Source organism: Gossypium hirsutum, chromosome A04 (genome assembly GCF_007990345.1).
Source record: "Gossypium hirsutum isolate 1008001.06 chromosome A04, Gossypium_hirsutum_v2.1, whole genome shotgun sequence".
Taxonomy (NCBI): domain Eukaryota; kingdom Viridiplantae; phylum Streptophyta; class Magnoliopsida; order Malvales; family Malvaceae; genus Gossypium; species Gossypium hirsutum.
Window position 1 is genome coordinate 80,939,400 of NC_053427.1, and position 24,656 is coordinate 80,964,055.

Genomic DNA, 24,656 nt, shown 5'->3' on the forward strand with positions numbered 1-24,656 from the left:
GGGGGATTTTTTTTTTTGAAATAAAAAAACAGAGAATCAAATATATAGAAAAAAAAGAAATTCGAAACTGAAATCATATTCAAAAATCGTGCTAAGGTATTTTATTTTCTTTCTTTTCTTTTCGAATCTATTTTATAAATACACATACATACATGTTTTCTCTATTTTTATCTTTTAAAAACAGTATATATATATAAATAAAAATTTTACCTTTTTTCGATTTCCGGCCACCCGATTGGGAAGGATCCAAGTGTTTTTAAGGCCAAAATGGGCTATTTTCCATTTTAATCCCCCCGCTTTTCTTGTACATTTTAATTCGGCCCTATAATTGTTTTATATTTTTGAGATTTACCCACATAATTTTATTCTGATTACATTTCGGTCCTGTATTGAAAAGCTGCGCACGGGGGTTGGGGGATAATTTCCCAATTAACCCCGGTTCCTTCACGCGTGTTCTATTTTAGACCCTAGAAGCTTCTATTATTTACGATTTTAACCCTGCAGTTTTACTTCATTTTTAATTCAGTCCTCGACCTCTTACTTTAAACCGTTTTGTTATATATTATTTTAAATTATTTTACATATCATTTATTTTAGGTTTTTTGTATACAATATTTATCTTAAACTTTTACCTTATATATATTTTAAATTTATATATATTATATTTTAAACTATTATATATATGTTGTCTATTTTAAATTTTATATGTTATTTAGTGATATTGTTTTATAGGTTAACTATTTTAAGTTCCTCTTATTGTTTATTGTAAATCTTTTATTATTTATTTTGAGATTTCTTATATTGCTTATATTAAACTTCTTATATATTTTTTCATGTATTACTTGTTTCAAATTTATTTTTCACATGTTATTTATCTTAAACTTTTTCTATCTCATTTTAAATTGCTTTATAAATTATTTATTTTAGTTGTTCTATGTATTATTTTATTGTTTTATACATTGATGATTTTAAATTGTTCTCTACTATTTATTTTAAATTGTTTTTTGTAGTATCTATTTTAAACGTGTTTTTCTATATATATATATATATATTATTCATCTAAAATTATCTTTTTATTTACTTTAAACTATCTTATATTATTGATTGAAATTTGCTTTGTATATTATTTGTTTTAGATTGTTTTATACATTATTCATTTTAATTTGTTTTATATTAGTTACTTCAAGTTGTTTTATATATTATTTTGTTTCATTTTTTTATCGTTAATATTGATGCCAAAATAATATGCGTTGTATGATTATTGCCATTAGGTGTTCTATAGTTCGTTTATTCATATTTTCATGTCATTGTGATTCATTGTGGTAATATTTTATTCGCAAATTATTATGCCATGTTCGATATCATCATTCTTTCTCATTCCATTTAAATCACATCGTGTATTAAAGCTCAAATGCATGTACTTAATATAGACCGTTTTATCTTATTCCAAACTAAATCAATATACATTGCTAGATGTTGCACTTTTGTTATTCAAAAAAGAAATATAAAAAATAAGGCAATATTTCGTTTTTTTGGAAATTCAAGAAATCATGCTCTAACTTACTGGGTTTCAATTTTTCTCGTTTAACCTAAATAACCGAATAACCTTCTAAAATTAAAATGCATGAGTTTTGAAAATCAAAGGACAAGCTTATCCTTGAGAGTTTAAAATATTGTGTCCTAACGTACTGGATGTGACATTTTATCACTTTGGGACAAGAAGGTCTTTAGCATCTGTTTCGATTTGCTCAAGCAAATTCTTTGTAAAAATCAACATTAAAAAAGAGGATCGTATTTTTAATTCTTTTCGGGTTTTCAACTTTCAACGTTAAGACATTAATTAATCAATTAGATACCAATTTTGGGCGTTACGAGGGTGCTAATCCTACCTCGTTCGTAACCGACTCCCGAACCTATTTTCTCAAATTTCGTAGACCAAAATCGCTGTAAAACAAAATATTTTATTAAAACAATTAAATTACGAGGTGATCCAATTACACCTAAACAAAAAGGATTGGTAGCGACTCCCATTTTTTGTTTTCTTTTCAAAATATAAAATCGACCTGTTTTTCAAAAATGGTTTCGACACATTATATCGTATAGCATAACATCAAAATAGTAGATTCAAATGTGAAAAATTCTATCTCAGATAGACCCAAAAAGTTTGGCATTAACTACTAATGCAAATGATGATGTGATGATGGAAGGAATATGGAATAAAGGTGGCGGCCACAACAAAACTAAAACTTCATTGATAAAATATATTTACAATAGCACCATGAGGTTAAAATATTTTCAAAAAAAATTTAACAATTTGCCACTAATATCTTTCAAAAACAATTGTCACTAATAATATTTTAAATAATAAAAAATTCAAATAAAGATGAAAACATCACTAGAATGATTTTCACGTCAAACAATAAGTGGCACAATCCTATGACAGTTATAAAATATAAGGAAAAATACAAAAGAAAGAGTGACAAATTACTATGTGTCACGTTAAATATATTTTTCGAGAAAAAAAAATAGAGTATTACCTTTATGTATTATAAATACAACAAATCAAGTTGCCATGAACAAAGCTTATTAATAAATAATGATATATAGATAAAAAATTAAAATAATAATTTTTTATTAATAAGAATTTCATTGGTGACGAAAAATTATCAAAAAATTTTTAATTTCACAAAAACATTCCTCACCAAATTTTTTTAGAGGTAAATTTTGACTCCAAACATAAAGTGACATAAGTCTATGAATTTTTGTTGTCATTTAAGATACGTCATCAATTATTAAATATGACGATTATTTCTTTTTGATATGTTTGTAGTATATTTTGTGATGTTATTTTAAGCATTACACATATAATTCGTCACAGATTGATTTATTTGTTATAGTGTTAATTCTCATTCTCGAAAACTCTATCTAAAACAACCTCAGATTCACTCTTAGGAACATAAATCTAACCTATAAACATCAAAATCTCAACTGAACACTCATCCCTCCTTCACTTTGTCTTAAGCACACATCAATGATAATTTCTAAGAGCTATGCCTAAACTCCATTCTAATCCAATTCTCAGTATTCAATAAACTTTCTAAACTTACTAATAAGTTGAATCTAACCTGAAAACAACCTTGCCTTAAAGAAATCTCAACTTCCTCTCACTAACCCAAAAAACAAAAACATAGTTGAGAAACGTGAAAAATTATTGTGAATCTATTTAAGATTCAAAAAATCATATATTATAGTTAGAAACTTCATTATCTTATTGGACTTCCAGAAATCCAATGATAGAATTGATCACGCCCAGGCGTATGTGCACCGAGACTATGAGTCAACACAAAATTTAAGAATCTAAAAGCGGCTTATTGCAAGTGTGACAGGTCAATTATAATATTTATAAGTGTTACAGTGGAACACTTCAAGTATTCCAAGGATCGAACCCTAGGGATTGCCAAATTGGTAAATGTGTTTATCAAGTTAATTACAAGTTGCAATTACTAATCTAATCGAGTAAGAAATTATTAGTGTAAATTCCAAAATAAATTGTTTATAGACTAAATTTAAATAATAAGTTAAACAAACTAATCTAATTTTCTTTCTTATTACTTTAGACAATGAAAATGATAAAATGATGGTCGATTGATTCATTACTCACTAACTAAGCGAATAAACCTATACCGATTGTATTTTTGTCACTCTTAGCTAAGAATCTCCTCTCAGTCTCATACTATACTAAAGGATACCACTTAGGTTCTCTTCCCGATCTCACCTAGGCATATAGATCTCCTCTCAATTTCATTATTCAGCACAATTATATTGAACTATCGAATGGTAAACTCTCCTCTCGGTCTTGTTTATCTAGATTTTCCATTAGAGGCGTCAATTCTAGCGTATTGAGCATTTCGATATAATCAAACAATCAATTAATCAAGAATAAATATTAACTTAAACTAACAAATAACTAATCAACCAACCATCAACCAATTTAGCACATAATCAAACTTAAATTTCAAACAAGCATTTTGTCAAATTTCAAACAAGCATTTTGTCAAACACATGGTAAGCATAAAATAAAGGTAAAGAGTTAAAGAAAATGCCCATTCAATTGATAGAAATCTAATGAAGCCCAAGAGTTTGATCATCTTTCTTTTGCATAGTCTTCAACAATAAAAGAAGACATAGAAAACAACAAAAATAAAATCTATTTTAAACCTAATCTAAAAATGAAAAGAAAAGAAAACCTAACTTAAAACTATGAAAAACTAAGGAGAAATGTTTAGCAAAAAAAGTCTAAAGGCAAAAGCTTATAAAGTAGTATTTATGGTCTCTTAACATTTAACCTAATATTGACCATTATGTCCTTAAATGAAAGAAAAAAAAGACTTAAGCTTGTTTGGACAAAAAATTACCCCAACAGTTTTTCATTCGTCATGTAGCGGTATCACGAAACCCAGGCTTCGGTATCATGACACCCAAAACATATGGAATAAATGAAAAGTGCATATTGAAATTTGCTCATGGAGCTTTCCCCTCAAAACATGGCGAGTTATATTTGTGAAATATCAAGGAAATTGATAAGATCATTATGTGAAATTATTTGTGTTCAAGTGTAAATTAAATAAAAAGCCCTAGTAGACTTAGTACATCAGTGAGGATACAATTGGCATGCCATAGGGGCCATTAGCGCTTGTATTTTAGGAAATACGATTTCAAACTATGGTTAAAGCCTTAGGGCATAACACTTTTGTGCGTTATGAATCCATTTCTACAGTCTTCGGACATTAGTGCTTTTAATGTGTTATTCATGGATGTGATTGGTTGGAATCTTATCTGCCACAATTCGAGGCAGCAAATTAGGTTCTTTTTGGAACTTAATAAGCTTGTTTTCAACATAATTTAATTTTATTTTGATTAGTTTTACATTTTATTATTTAATGTTTAATTATGGTAAAATAAGCATTTTTACGTATTTTTAGATGTTTCGATAACCCATTAGGCCAATTCAGGTCTAGGGTATGACTAATGGGCTACTTGAATGTGCAGCACATCGTTTCAAGCCAAGAAACATAAGGGACAACGCTAGTGTCGCGACTTCAGCATGCAATGTCGTAACACTGAACATCGAAGCTACCAGGGATGAAACAGAGACGACGTCGCGATGATAGGTTCTTTGACGTCATGACGATAGTGTTAAGAATTGTGTCCATATTGTAGTAAACATGTAACTATTTTCTATTTATATGAGAAATGAATAAATAAATAAAGTTAATTCCATATTTCACTATTATGTCTTTTTTATTTTCTTTCTTTTATATTTTGCATGTATAGCAAAATTATGACAAACAAATATTAGCTCATTAATTGTCTAAAGTTCAAACTGAAGATAAGTGGCATTGTAAAGAATGTTTACATTGCGAGAAAGGCAACTTACTTCAGTAGATAATCTAAATGAGCCTAATCCCGTAAAAGAATCAAAGTGAACATTTGATTCAAATACTGAGAAGGATTATTATGTCATCTACAATTCTAATTGGAGATATGGCTAGTCTTGGCTATAGGAGCAGTTGACTCCACAAGTAGAGACATAGATATATTCATTGGTAAAATGATACATTAGACTAGACCCAAGATGAATTAATTCTGAATTCATTTGTGAATTAATTCACTTGTGACGTTCATGGTGTGATTTACCTAAATCCTGAGTTAGCCACTAACCATGTATATGCAATTCATGTGCTTTGATATAAGTGGAGGCTTATGCTCTAAAGATGATTGAGTCCATCGCTGATATGTTGGGTACATGACTTTTGTGTGGCATGGTTTTACTACCAAAAGTGGAATTCATAGCTCAATTAAAGATTTAATGATATCCTCTCATTGGAATTGTGTGGATTGATAAATATGGAACGTGGTCACGGGTTGCTAGTTCTAGAACGAGCAATTTATCATAGTCATTTGTTGGCAGTGATCATATTAATCATTAAGAAGACACAATGGTAACAATGAGATAAAATAAGATTGTATTAAGTGAACAGATTTAACTCAAACGGATCAAGAACATCATATGAGGGTAACACACACATGACGAGGTCATTGGACAAAGCAATTGGAAGAATTTCTTTCATAAAGAGTATACAATAAGGAGTTTTCAATCATGGTACTTCTTGTGGACTGACCCCATGATTAAGTAATTGCGAATTATCAGAACGATGCTTCTTGATATAAATTGTATATGTCTGATTGGTCCCTCTGCTAGCTCAACAAAAGCTCGATCGGACTGCATTTGAATCAGAAGAAAATTCTACGACTTTAGAACTAATTTAATTAAGTCGATTTATTCGATGTGAAATTAAATTAGGTGGTTGTGAGAATTGTTTAATTAGATAATTTGATTGAATAATTTTCTTGAAAAATTAATTTGGAAAATCTAAGTAATTTTTGGAAAATTTAATTTTGATCAAGTAAAATTAAATTAATCAAATTAATTAAAATTAATATGATATTTTTGGAAGTTAATTTTCAAGTCAGACAATGGCCTAATGGGTAATTGAACTTGAAAATTAGATCTAAGATCGTAAATTGGGCCCAGAAGCCCAAAACTGAACCAAAACTCAAAAGCTCGTCAAATCTAGCCCAGTATGTGAAACCGAGCTGACAGTCCAACCGATGGCTAGACCGAAACGGTCAGGTCGTCATTGACCCGGACCGAACAGGCATCAATTAAATCGGCTCAGGGTGTCGTAAGGTGTCGCATCTATATCACCGGACATGGTGGTGCCGGTGACTGTGACTAGGGCTTCTCGGTGGCCAGCGATGGTTGGTCATTGGTGGTTAAGCAGTGGAAAATTTACACTCCTATTGGGACTCTACCAACGAATTTGATTTCAGATTAATTATTCCAAAAATAATAATATTTTAATATTTTAATATTAAATTTAATTTAATGTTTATATTGTAGATAAACATTTTATTATTTTAATAAGATTTAATATTAAAATGATTAAGTTTAATAATAGTTAAACTTTCTAAACTCTCGCTATATAAAGAGAGCATTGGGTCATCATGTTTCATACACTTGAATTTAAGAGAAAGTTGTAAAGAAAAAATTTTCTAAAGAGATTTTCTAGAAAATTTTTAAAGATATTTTTTCTGATTTACAACTTGACTCAAAATTTTAGAGAAATTACAAAATTATCCTACTGGTAATTTTTGTGAAAAAATTTTCTGATTCGAAACAAGCCCACACTCGACAGACGTGAGCTTGAGGATAGTGGAAAACACTACTCGGTCGAAATGCTCAGCCTAGACGAATGAAAAGATACAATTTTGATTAAGTGATTATTACTTTAGATATCACAACCAAGATCTTGTTTTGGGAAAAATTTTAAAACTCTGATTTTCCCTAAATTTATTTTTCGCTGCATTTTTCAAGCCCTTTTATCCAATAGACAGGACGAAAACCTAGAAAGGGTAGTCACATTTTGATAACTAATTAGGGTTTTGTTTCCTAGTTAAGCCCTACTTGCTTCAAGGGTATTTTAGGCACCTAGTACCTTAAATGTAGCCTATAAGTCACATTTTAACCACATTAAAGGGGAAGTCAACCTAGATAGACAGATTTTGTTACACAGTTTTCTTTAGTTTTTAGTTTAGTTTTCATTATGTTCACTTAATCGGAAGATCCTATTCCAAAGTTAGATAATTGCTACCAAAGGATGTTCGGAATCATGCTATTTTATTTATTAATTCATGAGCATTCTCTTGTCCTTATTCTTCTATTTATATTTCGTTCATTATATCTTTTAATTGAATGTTTGTATGAATATTTGAATATATTTTGTGCTTTGTACTTATCTTGCATGAATTGGGTGTTTTGTTAATTAATTGATTGTGTAACACCCCAGTTTTCGAGGGTTAAAAGTTCTGAGGTTAGTGGTTAAGGGTACAGAGGAGATTGTGCTATTATGTTTAGTAGCACGTTTATGTGATAGAATGGGCCTTCTGGTCTGGTGGATTAGTAAGTGTTAGCATACCTCAAGGTTCTAGGTTCGAGTCTTAAGTGCACATTCTTTGAGAGCCTTTTTATTTTGATTGGTTCTCAATTAATAATTTGTATTTATTTTGTTTTGTTTTATTTTACTTACTGTATTTTTATTATTTATCTTTTTCTTGTTCTTTCTTTCTACTGGAAACGTCCTCCTCTTCTTTTCCCTGTTTCTTTTCTTTTTCTTTTTTGAAAATAGTGGCGTGGGGTTCGTGAGAAGCTATTGATTTCTTGTTCGTTGGATTGAGTTTTGGGCATCTTTGATCACAAGACAGGTGTGGGATTTGAATATTGTATACCTTTATTTTTTTGTGATTATTGTTGTGGAAATTCTTGTTTGTGTTCTTAATTGTCGATTTTGGAGTGTTAGTTGCTGAAAAAGGTATGGAAATACAACATATCTCGACACCCTTCTATCATTGCGATGGTTGGGGATGTTGCGAAGGCTGACACATCATTTTCTGGCTTGTTCAGAGGTGGTTTCGTGGCCATTGAGGGTTTCCACACAGGCATGTGCTAGTTCACATGGCCGTGTGCTTTTGGGAATTAGGGTTTTCGGGCCAATTTTGGTGCCACATGACCGTGTGGCTGACTTGGGGATTTTATTGTTTCTCGCACGGCCGTGTCCCTTGGGCACACAGGTGTATGAGTTTGGGGATTAAGCTTTTGAGTAATTTGGTACCACACGGTCTGACTACATGGCTGTGTGGCTAATTTAAGGATTTAGGGATTCCACATGGGCGTGTGTTTTGGACACACGGCTGTGTTTGGTGGCCACACGGGCGTGTGAGACTTTCACACGACTGTGTCAGCCCTGTACTTAAAGTTAGTGTAAATAGACAAAGAGTTACACGTCTTATCTCTACAGTTATGTTCTCGGTCCACACGGGCGTGTGCCTTAGTCACATGGACGTGTGCCCCTCTTCACAAAGGCGTGTGCCCCTCTTTACATGGGTTTTTGACCTACCATAGGCCTAGTTAATTCCACACTACCATAGCACACGGACGTGTGGTTCTAAGTCATCTATTTTGAGTCTGTGTGTCTTTGTTACAAGCATTTGTCTGTCTGTCTACCTTGACTGATCTTTAGTCAGTGTGACAAAGAATTATCTGATCTAGGCCTCAGCCTGAGTGTATCTATGACTGTCATATGAGATGTTTAATTCTGAATCTGTTTTGTTGGGTGTGTGCATAGTTGTTCTGTCTGACTGTCTGATATTGTGTCTCTGATCTGTGAGATTGTATACATACATACACCTACATAAAATATTTTGGGACGGGTTTCGAAGAGAAGAGAGTCTAATTCTGATATGATCTGGCAATTCAAACTGTAATTTATCTATACTATATATTTTTGCACTGCACTGTACAGCTCATACGTCAGCCTTGCTTCGTATATTTATCTGATCTGGCAGTTAAACTACAAATTAATGGTATAGTAGTCTACAGCATTGCACTATACTACGTATACGTTAGCTATGCTATCTATACATTATCTGATCTGGCAGTTCAACTGCATTTTGATAAGTTATTGTTGCTGGGCAACTCGGGATGACGTTATATGGTGTGTAGGGCTGGATGGGCCTACTTGGTCCTATGTGGTGTGTTTGGTTGGATAAGCTCAAACAACTCATACGAGGTGTGATCGAGGGACGGAGAGGTGTGTTTGGCTAGAAGGGTAGGTTCTTTTAATATCAGACTGCATACATACGCATCTGTTTGAGTGTTCTGTGTGTGAGATTCTCTGACTGTTTTTGTTGGACTGATTAACATAGGTGACAGTGTACCTGTGAGTTCTGACTGTAAGGTTAGTGTCTGTAATCTGATTGTCCAAATAGCATTTGTGCTGAGACTTTTGTGTGAACTTGGTGTGCTCTGATTGATAAACTCTGTCGGGTCACTAGTCCCAGGTAGGTTTTATGATTCGGTGAATATTTGAAATGTTGCTTCTATTTTGAATTTTGTCTCTTGTCTTGTTTCAAACTCACACTGAGCTTGAGTAGCTCACCCCCTCTTAGTGTTTCCTTTTCAGGTACATTCCTGAATTCTGACACTAGACTCGATGTGTGGAGGTCTTGGGTAATCTCGGTGGAAATAAATGATTATTGGTTTATATTTCCAGTTTATATTTGGTTAAGCGATTTTCGAACTGTAAGATTTTAAAAAGCTATGGTACAAGTTCCATTTTAAAATTTTATTCGTTTATTAGTTTTGGTTACATGTTTTACTTAATTTTAATTTTACATACTGGGTTTTAAACGATCAAACATTTTAGTCGACTTGAGACAGTTACTTCGGTGACCAATGTGACATCCGAGATTCGGTCTAAACTCTTAAGCCGAATTGCGAGTGTTACAAATTGAGTGTAGTAGAAAGTGTTTATTTGTAACACCCCTCACCCAGTTTGGTTGCCGGACCCGAGCAATAGAATGCTACGAACAAATATCACACAATTACAAACAATTTATAATATAAAATCATAAACAATTATTAAATTATCACATACATGCATGTATAATCACACTAATAAATCAATTTCAGGTAAATATTGACTATACAAAAGCTTAAAAATAATTCGGGACTGAACAAGGATCAATTTGAATTAAAAACAAAAAGTTGAGAAAATTTTGAAACAGGGTCACTCAGCTGTGTGGCCAAGCCATATGACAAAGTCTAGACCGTGTGGCTCAGAAACATGGTCGTGTGGTCAAACCATGTACGAATCAAATTATGGGTTACACGGCCATGTGGTAGCCTGTGTCTCAGGCCGTATGCACCTAAAATGGTTTCTAAAACAAGAAAATTATTCACACATCACTTGGATACCAAGCCAAACCAAAAACAATCATTTACATACCTTAAAAGCTCATTCAAACAAGCTTAAAACATTCAACTTAAGTGCCTAACCAATATGCCCTCATTGGCACCACATGTCAATAATTCAAAGCAACTCAAAAAGGAATTGATCAAACATACTAATCTTGAGCACATTAAGTCATTTAACCATCTCATATTTGATGTTCATTCTAACATTACAACTTAGATACAAAGACTATCAAAGCTAATAAGGTAAAACATAGTTATAACTTGACTCCTACTAATTCCATACTAAAATCACTAGGCATATCATCTATTAACTAGTTCCAAACAATCATCAAGCAAAACACTATATAACCAAATCATTAATGACAACATTAGGCAATTAACCCAAAGCAAAACACTTCCAAGCTATCAACAAATTGACCATTTCCAACACACATGTATTTAATTACATACCATTAAAGATCATCAAGATACAAAATGACCAAAACTAGAATATCACAACTTAGGTACATGTCAAAACCAAACAAAAATACTATTCACCACATTTGAGTTCGAGACCATCGTTGGATGCTGACTCAATGATCAAATTGTAATATACCTAACCTATGCACATAAAACAAAATCGTACGCTGAGTATAACTCAGTGGTATTTCTAAAATCGAACATTAAAACATAATATAAAGTTTATAATGGATTTTAACATGCCAATCTACAAGTCCTAATACATCACATAAATATAAAATCTATTTACACATCTTAAATCAAGCCATCATAGTTGCTGCATATACATTTTTCCCTATCACAATCGAATTGATTAAATCGTACAATGTCAAAACCTTAATTTTGAGCTTATAAACAAATATTTACTATCCACACTTATTTCAGTTTCATTTATACTCGATTTCTCAATTCCACAACATAATTTCATCAACCAATCATTGAATTACATATGTGATAGCAAAATTCAACACCAATTGAATTCAATTACATATTTATAACGTTATATCATAATTTTAGTATATTCATTTTAGTCTTTATCATAATCAACTAATTCAAATCAATTTAATTTAGCTCGTTGAATCATTTCCAGCTTACCTTATTACCATGTGATGCAGTTTGTAATTGCAACAATTAAAAAGATTCGGGTTATAGAAATACAAACCGTAAACTCCAAGCTATTTGTCAATAACTTTATCCTTTCCTTTTTGTTTTGAGGAATACGGACTGACGTTTGCTACAGATTAACATAAATACACCAGATCATCAATACACAATCATTTTCACATTTAATTGCTAATTTATGTAACTTTTGCATATTATTCAATTTAGTTCCCAAAACAGGACTAGCATAATTTTCACATTTAATTCCAAACTTTTATACCAATTTCACTCTAAGCCTAATTTAACTCCTTATTTCTCATTTTTACCTTAAAATTTTTATTTTTTCACAATTTAGTCCATATTACACAGAATCAATCATTGACTTTACAAGTTAGTCATTTATCAATTCTAAACTTAAAATCCATCAAAATCACACCTCAAAATCTAATTTCAACAATGGTAACACATAAATCTTTATCAGTACCAAAAATTGTAACATAGGTTAACTAAATCAAGCTACAAGGATCCCAGAATATAAAATTTACAAGAAATAGGTAAAATTACACTAACCAAATTGAGCTTCAAAGTTTAAAGGTCAAAGGTTGAATAGTATTTCTTCTTCCTTCCCAATTTTGACATGCAAAGAATGAAGATGATAAGCTTGTTTCTCTTTTTCCCCACTTTGTTATTTATCTTCATTTTGTTTTTAATTTATTTTATTCTAACATAATTTTTTTAACTTAAGTTTTATAATATAAAACACATATATACTAAACCATGTCTGGCCATCATTATAACCATTTATTTATTGGTCTATTTATTTAATAAGCTCCTTAATCAAGTTTCACCTTATAAACTAATATCAATTCATACTTTTATTACTTATGCAATTTAGTCATTGTACCTAAATTAAACACTAATTCAATGGAATTACTTAATCGAAATTCAATTCGTTTCTAATATAACTCTGTAAATATTTAATAAAAATATTTATAGGTCCCCTTTACAGAAATGTGGTCTTGATGTCTCAATTTTCAAAACCACTAACTTTAGAATCGATACACTTATACATTGTCTAACTTTCCAATTAACCAAAATTATTAGACCAAACTTCAATTTAAAATTGTAATGCCCTTGTAAATATTAATAAATAATTTTTTTACTGACTCTATCATCGGAAAAAAAAATCCTAAAACCACTGTTTTCAACACCACTGACTTTTGGGTCATTACATTAGTCAAGGGACATGGTACACTAGGAAGTGACGCCCCTAATAGAAAATCTAGATAGGCTCCTCAAACGAGACTTAACATGCCTATTTATAGAGTTTATGCTCAGACCTAATTAGAGTTGCTAAACAACCCAAAATTCTGATTAAGATACATTGTAAGGACTAAAATACCCTTAATAATTCATGTTCATCACTTGGTGTCACAACACCACAAGACTGGTGTCGTGACACTGCCTTCATTTTCTAGGTATTTTGGCTTCAATGTTTGATGTTGTGACACAACTTCTCAGTGTTGCCATGTTATAGTCATCCTTCATCTTCTAAGCCCGAAAACAATATCCTACACACTAGATAGAGTCATTAGATCAACCCTAAGCCCCTAGTGGCCCATTAGGTTGTTACATAACTCAAAATTGCGTAAAAATACTTATTTTGCATAAATTAAACTAAAAACAGTAAAAAATGAAAACGAAATAAAAACATATAAAAATGCTATAAAACAAGCTCATTAAGTGCTGAAAAGACCTTAATTTGCCACAATGAATTGTAGCAGATCACAAGCCTCTCTCGAGTACATTACTCAAGGCATGGCATTCTTCAGGCCAATCACAACTCATTATACCGAGAGGCATGGTCTTGAGTTGCCACCATGGGCTGCCCCACAGCCATCCCCATTCTGGACCACTCCTACAGATGATGACCTATTTATCCCACTACAAAATGGTGGGGCACATTCGAGTCCAATGGAAAAGGGGATCCCAATGCACAATCCATCCAACATTTGACACCCTGTTTCGAAAATACAATCCACAAGCAAAGGAAAGGGGAAGATGGTCATTTTTGGACGAGGACGACTGTACCGAGGAGTTCGATAATGACAATTATGCTGACCTTTGAAGAAGTTGTTAAAAAAAACTGTTTCTTTCTATGTAGGAACCTCACATTAGGCAACACTACAATTTCAAGCTGAACCAGAAAGGGGAGAACGACTTGGCTGACTTTCTAACACCTTCACGAAAAACTAGGTGGTCTCTTCTCTTAATTTCTTTTGGGAGCACATTAGGGACAATGTGTCAAATAAAGTGTGAGGGTAACATAGAAATTTTTCTTAGTTTTTAGTAATTTTTAGTTGATTTTTTTCTTTTCTCGTGTGTTTGTGTGTGCTTGAGCTTGTAGAAATACAAGTGATTGGTTAGGAGCATGTGAATAGGTTATTTGTATAAACTATAAATCTAGCCTCATAACAAACGATTTTAGGTTGTTTAATTTTAGATTAGTCAGTTCAATTTGTTAAACTGTAAATAGGAATAAGGAGTTAAGCATACCAAGTGATAAATATATACACGAGTAAGTATATACATTTGTTTAAATCATAGGTTGGAATTTTATCACTCAGTTATTGGAATTCATGGATATTGAAATAGTATAGTATAATAAGTATGTAATCCTTACAAGTATATGCCTAAATGAAAACTAATGAGTAAACAAAAGCATTGTGAGGGCTAAAAGCAATGCGAGAGTTATAAAAGCATAGAATGGTTAAAAACAATGTGAGTAAAAAGTGAATGAAATGAAAAAAAAAATCAAATAAAAAGAATGAGTACTTAAGAAATTTTTACTCATAATTGCACATGAGTTATTTATACTTGTCAGTACTATACTAAAGTTCAAAACATGGATGAAAGAAAACTAAGTATGTGGAATTCTAATTGCCTGTATTCTTTAAACATAGATGTTGTACGTATGTGCCTACTTGAGCATAACAACCTTGTACTGCCCCCAAATGAATAATAGAATGGGTCCCAATACGTACATCTCCCCACACACTCCTTGATGGCAACTTCTTGGCAACAGGTTGCCACGTCACCACTATCAAACAAAGGGGTATCTCCTATAAATATCCTCCAAGATGAAAAAAGAGGGATCTTTTCCTCCACTTAGCAACCTTGACTTCTTATTCCCTGTACACAACCGTCCTTACATTTTATTCTTCTCTAGCTCTCCGCTTGTCAAGGTGAATTAACTTCCTTCGCACCACTACCTTCTCCTCATTATATACTCCCTTGTTGATACCTCTCATCAACAAAATTCTATGATTTTATTAAATTATTTTAATTTTTTCTTAAAAATTCAAAAGATTTTGTCATATATATTCCAAAAACATCCCTTATTTGTACCACACATAAAAACATGTAAAAAATGTTACAATTTAAAGTAACACCTTAAATCACATATATTGAAATAAAAATCCAACAAAATTTAACCACAAATGTAACTATATGAAATCATCTCCCATTAACTATATTTTATAAGATCAATTTCCAACTTTGTCGTGTGAGATGGAATTTTCCCATCGATTTCTAAAACTCCGCATGACTTGAAATGCATTGATCGCATTAATATATTTTAAAATGGGAACACAAAAAGGTAGTCCACTCAACTTTCATAGGTTTTAAAAATCCAACATTTCAAATTGAAGGCATGAAATGTCACCTCTCAAAATTCTACTACTAAGCTTGTTACATTTGATTCAGAGATTGCAACAATTTACATATTTCACATAAAATAAAGTATATTCAGTTTCAAAAGAAGGCCAAAATGTGTCCCACAGTACACTATTCTCAATTTAAAACAAATATTATTAGTGGTACAGTTTACTTGATTTTTTTCCTCAGCCCTATGCAACATCAATGTTATTAAATTCAAGAAAAAGAAGAAGAAGAAAAAGGCTATTTTTACATTTCTAAGTTGCTGTGATTGTAAGCCCAGCCCACTTAACTTTGACATCTCCAGTACCAGTCAATTGGAAAGCATGAGCATATTATGGATCACAAATCGAATTATGCAAACACTACTTAGCCACATTCTTCTTTTGAAACATGATGTTTTAAAAAGGGTTTATATAATTTTAATGTGCCCATAATTAAAATTCATATGTTATTTGTGGATTAATGAAAATTAAAATTATTTGAATTTATTTTTAAAAATTTATAATAATGTATTACAATTTATTTTACTAACAGTTCATTAAATATGAATCATGATAAATTGAGAGATTCCTATACTATATAAGATTAGGAGTAATTTGATCTTTCTCAAAATGTATGGAGTGAGCTAATGAGAATAACTGAAGATGATGTTAACTATTTTATTAATGAATTATAGGGACAATGTTAAAACGAGATAAATTTAATTATTATACTATTTAAATATGAGTAAACAAAGGTAATTAATTGTTTATATTCGTTTAAGGAGGCTCAATTCGAGTTTTTTTTATTGAGGATTCAATTGATTATTGAGTTATTTTCCAATAGTTTTTCATTATACTAAACTTAATTAATACTGATTTCAATTGTTCTTATTTATATTAGATCATTTCATATTTGGGTAATTTCGGATTTAGATTTCTTAAATTTGTTAATTGAGGAACCACATGTGATGGTCTAATGGTCAAAAGTGTTCACTACCCCATATGTTAATTTAGATAATACAAATTTTTTTTATATTTGATTATTTAGAATTCGAGTTTGTGTGAGATTAGGTGAATTCAATTTCTATAAATCATAAATTAAGGCAGATTGGGAGAAGTGAATAGAAAAAAAAAAGATTAGTGAATTAATCAATGAAGTTTGTAATAGTGGACACAAATGAGAATAATTAAATATCATCAATTCAATTTTACTTGCGTTATTGCACCCCCCAAAGTAAACCAACCCCCCCCCCCCCAAAAAAAATTTCTTCATGATTAGTGATCATCGAAAAAGAAAATAAAAATAAAAGAAATTAAGGGATGGGCATTTCATAAATTTAGAATGATACATGGCATAAAGGTGGGGGATTAATTAAATTATGAGAAAATGAAATGAAAAAAAAAATCGAGGTGTGTATTGGAAAGCAAGTAATTCAACCCCTCCTACCATAGTGAAGAAGCATGAGATTAAAATGAAGGGATGGTGGCGTTGAGGTATGTGGAAGCAAAGTGACGACGGCGTCTGTTGAACTCCATATTTGATCTCTCACATGCTCCAACGTCAACCCTGGTTCAAGCTCTTCCCCTCTGCATCTTATCTCTACCTGCTTTTTCATCCATCCATTTTCCACGTTATTATACTCGTTTATCCTAATTCCAATATAAAAACATTCCAAATATGATCACTAATACTACTTTATTAGTCTAAGTTGACAGATTTGACAAAAAGTGGAATCAAAGAAGAGTTTGCTCGATTTATAGCCGAGGACCACCTTGTTTAAAGAGATCACCTTGGTAGGCAACATATGATAAACACTTTTACTTTGCATGATCTTCATTTAAAATATAACGAAAAAAATTTCGTTACTTTTCATGCATAATGCTTTCTTATATTTTGTCAAATAAAACACCATGTTCGTGACTTTTTTTTTTGTTTCCGTAACCTTTTCAAAATGTCACGAAAAACTATTTTAATGTAATAAAAACTCTTAGTCATATTTAAATACATGTATGAATCCCTATCATAACTCAACTAGACTCCAAGACTCATATTAAGTCATATAAACCAGACTAAATTCCTCCAAGACTCCACTTTTCTATTTGAAACTTTGCAATGCTATCTATTCTTCTCCCAAACTTCAAAAATCTCTCTACACAACTTTTATAATTTTGTGCTACTTCCAAGAATTAGATAATTACCTATCATTTAAAGAATTTTTTACTATTGTGAGTTGGGATCGAATCCTCAACCACATGATTAAAGGACAAAATAAACTATCATCTCACTACACTTTATATTCATAATCATCTAATTCACTAATAATACATAAAATCATAAAAAAATAAATCCAAACATTAATAAAAACCCATAAAAGAAAATTGTTTCTACGCTGGAATTTCAATTATTGAAATTAATTTAGATTAATATATGTAGTTTTACAAGTAAAACTGAAGTCATGGTTGATAAGTGGCTTACGTCTTGCCCATGCTAATATGCCGCATCTCTTTCAAACTTGCAACTTACCCTTAAAAATTAGAATTTCTCTTCCCTATTTTCCAATCCCATTAAAGGCAAAAATTCAAAGACACTACTATTTAGTAGTGCAACTTAGGTCAGCGGTCAGGCAGCCAAATCCACCGTTGATCCCACGGCTGCCCAAAATAAATCATTACGGGACCCAACCGACCTAGACTTTTCTCGTAACCCAAAATCATGATTCCATTTGAATTTTATTATAACTAGTAGTGGTGTTAATTATAAAATTATTTACTTTATTTTACAAATTATAGGCTTAATTAAAAGTAATCAAAAATACAATATTTGTATTGGATCCTGAAAGCCCGGCGAAGAACAGGCACGACCCAACGATTTCTCTTTGGTCAATCTTATAAAAAAAAAAGAATTGGTTTCGCTCCTGTCACTCATCCTCTGATATAATTCTTCGAATATAATTTAATTATTTTCATTACTTTTATCAAATAAATTTTCTGCATAGAAAAAAAATAAAATGTAAATTTATTGTAAAAAAATCAAATATATTACCACATCATCGTCATTTAAAATTATTTAATGAAATTCTTAAAAGAAATTTAAAAAATAAAAGGTAATCAAATAATAATAACAAATTTAATTTAATTTCAAAACGTCATTTTTATTTTTATAATATTTTCATTCCTACAAAACCTAACTTTCTCTAACATCTGTCACATACAACACAACAATCGCATTTCATGCACGTCTTCTTCACGTTGCTTTCACTTTCCACATTTACAAAACCAAAATCCCTAATCTCTCAAAGGTCAATAACCCTTTCTAGTTGTGTGTTTTTTCTTGTCTTTCCTTTAATTTTTAAAATATTAAATACAGAGGTTGGCTTCATAGGTAGGTAAGAAAAACCATACAACCACTGTTAATTTTCTTCCAGAAATTACTAAATTATATTTTCAATTTTCTAAAATTTATAATTCAATTTTCTGTTTAATGAATGGGATATGACGTTGATGTAAGATAGAAGACTAATTTCCCCATAATATTTAATGCTGCATGCATTCCGTTCACCAACAATAAACAAGACATTTTTCATGAGGTGGGGGGTTCTTATCTGTTTTTTTTAATGCTTTTATTTTTGTCTTTTTTCAACAACTAGGAATGATTCTGTTGTGGAACTATCCCTCATGTATTGCTTTCCCACAACGTAAAATATTTAGGGTTTATTTTATTTTTATTTTTTTAACTTTCTTTTCTTTCAATATGCTAGTCGTGGGAACCAATGAGTGATCATAGTGTCTTTAAAGAAGCACTTAAGGGTTTCTTTTTTTTTTATTTTTATTAATGGCCATTTTTAAGTACAATCCACTACGAAAACAAAAGGCCCTACGGGTTAGCTGTCTGAAAGCTGAGATATAAGAAGCGAAAGCGTGACGAAAGGAAGGGATAAAACATGCAGATGGGGGGCTTGAGAATGATAAGGTACACGTGTGGTTTTCATGGCCCTGCGATATGATTTTACTACATATATATGCCTTACTATCAAAGTATCCAATCCTAAAGTGGGTGGAAGAACCAGAAGTGAACTTCTTTTCTCCAAGCATTTACACTAAGTTTGAATTTGAGAGTAAAAAATCTCGAATCTTAAAAGATTTATGATAGCCTTACAGTATGTACAAACAAAGAATTAGACTATGGTACTCTTAAATTTTGGGTAATGATAATGTGAACAAAGTGGTGTGAAAGATTAATAAATCCCATCCCTAGATACCAGTATTAACAAGTATTATTCGTGGAATAATAGGTTAAATTATTCACTAAACTTTGTTTTTTCTTATATAAAATGTCCTCATCATCTAAGAGAGAGAAGAGTATACATCTACGCTAAAATAGATTAGAACACTACTCATTGGATATTTTTATTGCATGTCATGTGAGAAAAGGAGGAAAAAAAAAACCCTAGCTAAGATGAAAATTATATATCACCTAGCCGACCCGCTACTATGAGTTGACCTAATAAATTACTAAATGGAAAGTTTTTTTCTTTTTTTTTTATAAAAAATTATTCCTATAGTATCTAAACATATTTTTAAAGATTGGTTGTATATCTTTTCGGTTTAGAATACAAACAAGCAATAGCTGTAACACCTTGTGTTGTGACTGACATATATATTAATATATATATATCGTCATAATCTCAAGTGGATTACTTCATGGCATGAAGTGTAAGGAAAGAAACACAAGTATATTTTCATTAATTTCATGGCATAAAGAGTTGACCAATAAATGCTTCAATTAATTGTAAACTACAAGACATAATAGATGTTGCTGGTAACAAGAACACAAAACAAAAACAGAATGTCGAAGAGGATGTCATGAAATTCATGCATACATATAAAATCCTAGCAAGCTTATTTAGTTTTGGATATTTTAGGTCGTTGGCTGAGAGACAAGACAAAACTGATATTTAGAGTGCAATAAATGACTGCTATGATCATCAATTTGGGTGGATAGATCTTTAAGACGATAAAAATGAATATTTATAGTATGAGTGACTAAATAAAATATATTTTCTATAATCGTAAGATCAAAATAAAATATAAAAAAAAACTATAAATCATGTAATGACTAATCATGAAATTTGTCTTTCATGTAACTAACAATTTTTTTTTGTCATTTAATAATTAAAGATAGGTTAATATGTGATGAAATGATGAGATGAACTGGTTGACATATACAACAAATTCAAATAAAAGCTTCATTTTGGATTATATACGTATGGAAAACTTCATTTCTACTCCTCTAGGCATCATTCCACGTAAAATTAGTGAATGTTTTAACTTATGTTCTTAAGGCTCAAACAAAAAATTTCATAGTGTAAGGGTCTAAAAATATTATAGCAATTCACATCAATTTCAAATTCGATTTTAGACATATATATAATCAAACTAATATAGCGAGGGCAAGACATATAAAATGAATTACACAAATGGCACGCACCATTCACCAATAAATTTTCATTTAGACTGACATTTTCTCCTATATTCTAGAAATTGCATAGAAGGAGTTGCAATAATCTTTCTATGTACTTGTCCATTAATAATTTTTGCATTTAGCTATAATTTTTATATGCCATAACATGCAAAACATGAAATGCGAAATGAACTAAATAACATCAAAAACTTATGATACAAATCATTCTTGTTAATGCAACTAAGAGAATGCAGGTTCAAATTCATGAAATAGTAGGGAATATGTGTAGAAGTATGCATTTTATAAAGAAATGACACAAGGTTACTTAGGCATTTTTCTTTGAGGCAGATTCATCTTATCCTAGAAAAAAATTGATTTTCTTAGGTTATATATTATGATGCTAAAGTATTATGGAAGAAAACTTCAAATGTCATTATTATTGAGAAGAAATAATTGTTTTTGATGATGAAGTGTGCATGAGAAGCATTTCTTATAAAGGGGAGGGATGTGTCGAAAAAAAATAAAGTGGAACTAGATAGCTAACAAATTGAGATACAATAAATCATTCACTTATATAGTGCACCTCGTGTACAAATTATTGTGATATAGACCTCATTTATTTTCATGATAATGACTGTTTACGTACGGGTTCTCTCACCATTGAGTACATATATACACGTACGTCTAAACCCTAAAAGAATAACAATGAAAATGATTCATATACTAAGAATTTAAGCATCTTTTTTATACTTCCCTTGAATTCTGGTTCAAGTAATGGTCATATTCGGTGCAAAATACATATCATATTGGATTGTGGATTTTAAGGCACCCCTGGTCATTTCGTGCAGTTGATTATTTTATATGCTATATCTTTTTTTTTTCTTTTTTTACTTAAATTTACACAATATATATATCTATACTTTGCTTGTGTTGATTATTCATATGTTACTTTCACATAAGTTTGTGATGTGTAACAGTAAACCCCATTTGTAGAAGAAGGTGGGTTGGTAAATTTCTATATTATTCTCTCTAAACTTACTACATTTGAGCCCTAAAACCTTCATCCTTTCACTAAGAACAGGCTCCTAGGTTATGGATTTAAAAGCTTAATTAATGAAGCATTAGATAACAAAAGGGCTAACAATGAGACATACTTCCCACCTAACAAGAAACAGTACCGAGAAATGCATTTTTAGTTCTGGGGTTTCTGTCATGTCTCTATAACACCAACCAAGTCCTATACTCATAAAAAGAAATTAATTAACTAGATAGAAAGATCGCTTCATTTTTCTTCTTTTTGGCTTTTTTATTTATTTAGAAAATCGTCATGTTTTTGCTAATGAGAATTGCAAAAAAAAAAAAACTCATTTAATGGTGTAATTAATGGAGTTTGCATGTAATACCTCGGATTCGCTATCCAGTTTCAGCTTGTTAACCAGATACTTCATTATTGACCCTACTGTCATCTTCCCGTCCCTAAAACAAGTTCAAAACACGCCATAATAGTTAATTTTTGAACCCAAAAAGGGAGTATATATAGAAAGTAGTAAATTGGAACAATAATAATAAAACAAAAGGGATAAAATATTATTTACTTGATTCTCAGGTAGCTCTTTGGTATTTGAGGCAAGAATGGTTCTTTTGCTCTGAAATGTAAAAATCAAGTTAATTTAATCAGAAAAGTAAACTCTAATATTTTAAAATACCTTCAACGCGTTGTGATTAATTAAAAAAAGAAAGAGTATTAAGAGAATTTTCAAACAAAAAACAAAAAGTGCAGACTATTTTTTTTTTCTTTTCTTACTGGTTTTCAGATGCTTGTAGGATGAACCAAATGCCAGAATGGGGTCTTCTAGGAGGATCAATGATTTTAAAATCAGTGCTCGGCCCGGCGACATCGATTCCGGGTTGCACTTGAAATGGTCTGGCAAAATAGGAGCCTAATGGCACCAAGGTGGAAGGAGCTGTTGCCGCTGCTATAGGCCTACATGCCCTGCTAAACATGGAGCTGGTTCCTTCTTGTTGTAAGAATAAAGAAGTTGTAAAACCTTGCATAACCAGTGGATGCAGTGGAGGTCTAAACTCAGGCATATGTGGCCTTTCTTGATGAGAGGTGCCACCAGGTAATAGATCAAGCTCGGTCAACCCTCCTCTTGTCGCGGTTAGATCGACCTGGTCATGCTTGTTATGATGATGATGATGGTATTTTGTTGCATGACCTCCTATACTGAGTTGGAGCCAACCTTCATCATCTCTCTCTTCTTGTTCTTGATTGTAATCCTTAGAGCTGGAGCCGGTTTCATTAAGGCTATTAGTTCTTGATGGATTTTCAGCCATTTTATTAGCACCCAGATCAGATCCTAAGCAAGCTTCGTTGTGATAGTCATACCCGTGAAGACGGTTCATGAGACCAAAATTCTCTGTATAACTGCTATCACCACCACCACCACCACCGCAACCGTAAAAATCCAGGCCGCCACAGTGAGGAAGATGGTTTCGTTTAGAAAGGTTTTCAGCAGGAACCATGGTCATATCAGCAGGTAACAAGGAGAAGCAAGAGAAACCATGGATGAAAAGAAATGAAGGGTTTTCAATATGTTGTTTTAAATTGTTGTTTCATTGGGGGAAGATATAGAGATTAAATTCTCTTGGTTTGGAAGCTTGTGGAGATGAAATAGTTGCAGGAGAAGAGAAGGGGGGGGGAGAGAAAGAGAGATGGTGGTCAGTCAGATTTGATTAAATAATGATAGTATTTGTATATATATTCTTAGGGAGGTCGAACCATCATAATTTTTTGACTTTATTAAGACGAAATATATGTTCCACCTGTTTTTATTGGGAAAAATATGTAGCAAAGGGTCCCTCAGTAAACACCTTTAGGGCATGTTCCAAGGAGAAAATGACTGTAAAGGCTCTTTCTTTTTAGAATATCACAAAAAGGTCCTTTTTAGCCCTAATGGGAGGTTATGGGGAATGTCTTATCATTCCTAGAAAAATTTAAACTACAATTAGAATGTTGAAAACTAGACAACACAAAACCCCATCACGTCGCCCCCCTTTGGCCCCCATAGATCCCACGCCTTTCATGCTTTTGGACGGTGCGGATCATAATCATAAATTATTAATAAACTGTTCATACTAATGCTCTAGTGCATATTCACCCTTAATTCTCCATAGACAAATTAGTAATTTGCAGCAAGCATATAGGTAGGATGTGAAAAACATTTCCCCTGCAAAGCATGCTGAATTAATATTTTTTTATTAATTTTTAAAAAATGTCAGTTGTGTGCAGGGAGTAATCTGATTATAGTATATTCTTAACAGCAAAAGGACAAGTTTAAGAACTTGCGTGCCAATGGCTATAATACCCTGGAATTGAGACAAGTGGAGAGGGCAGAGGAGTGGCAAGGCATAATGAGATTACCTGTCAAATAATAAAGAAAATAAGAATAAATAGGGAAGTTTGGCATGCATGATGGTGTTTCCCCATAACTCGAGAATCGAAAACACAGCGACTTGG

The 24,656-nt window shown here is 31.7% G+C and overlaps 1 protein-coding gene across 2 annotated transcripts; it reads right to left on the reverse strand.

The window, feature by feature from the left end:
• Positions 1-16,979: 16,979 nt before the first annotated feature.
• LOC107898111 (protein LAX PANICLE 2) lies at positions 16,980-23,876 on the reverse strand. 2 transcript variants are annotated; one of them, XM_016823654.2, is made up of 4 exons: positions 22,941-23,876; positions 22,732-22,782; positions 22,540-22,612; positions 16,980-17,279 (listed from the first exon to the last, which is right to left on the reverse strand). In XM_016823654.2, the coding sequence occupies exons 1-4, from the start codon at positions 23,666-23,668 to the stop codon at positions 17,109-17,111; spliced, it is 1,023 nt and encodes a 340-aa protein (XP_016679143.2). In that variant the 5' UTR covers positions 23,669-23,876; the 3' UTR covers positions 16,980-17,108. The 2 variants fall into 2 exon arrangements, with proteins under 2 accessions (XP_016679143.2, XP_040967412.1); XM_041111478.1 differs by having other exon boundaries at positions 16,980-17,282.
• Between the last annotated feature and the right edge of the window lie 780 nt (positions 23,877-24,656).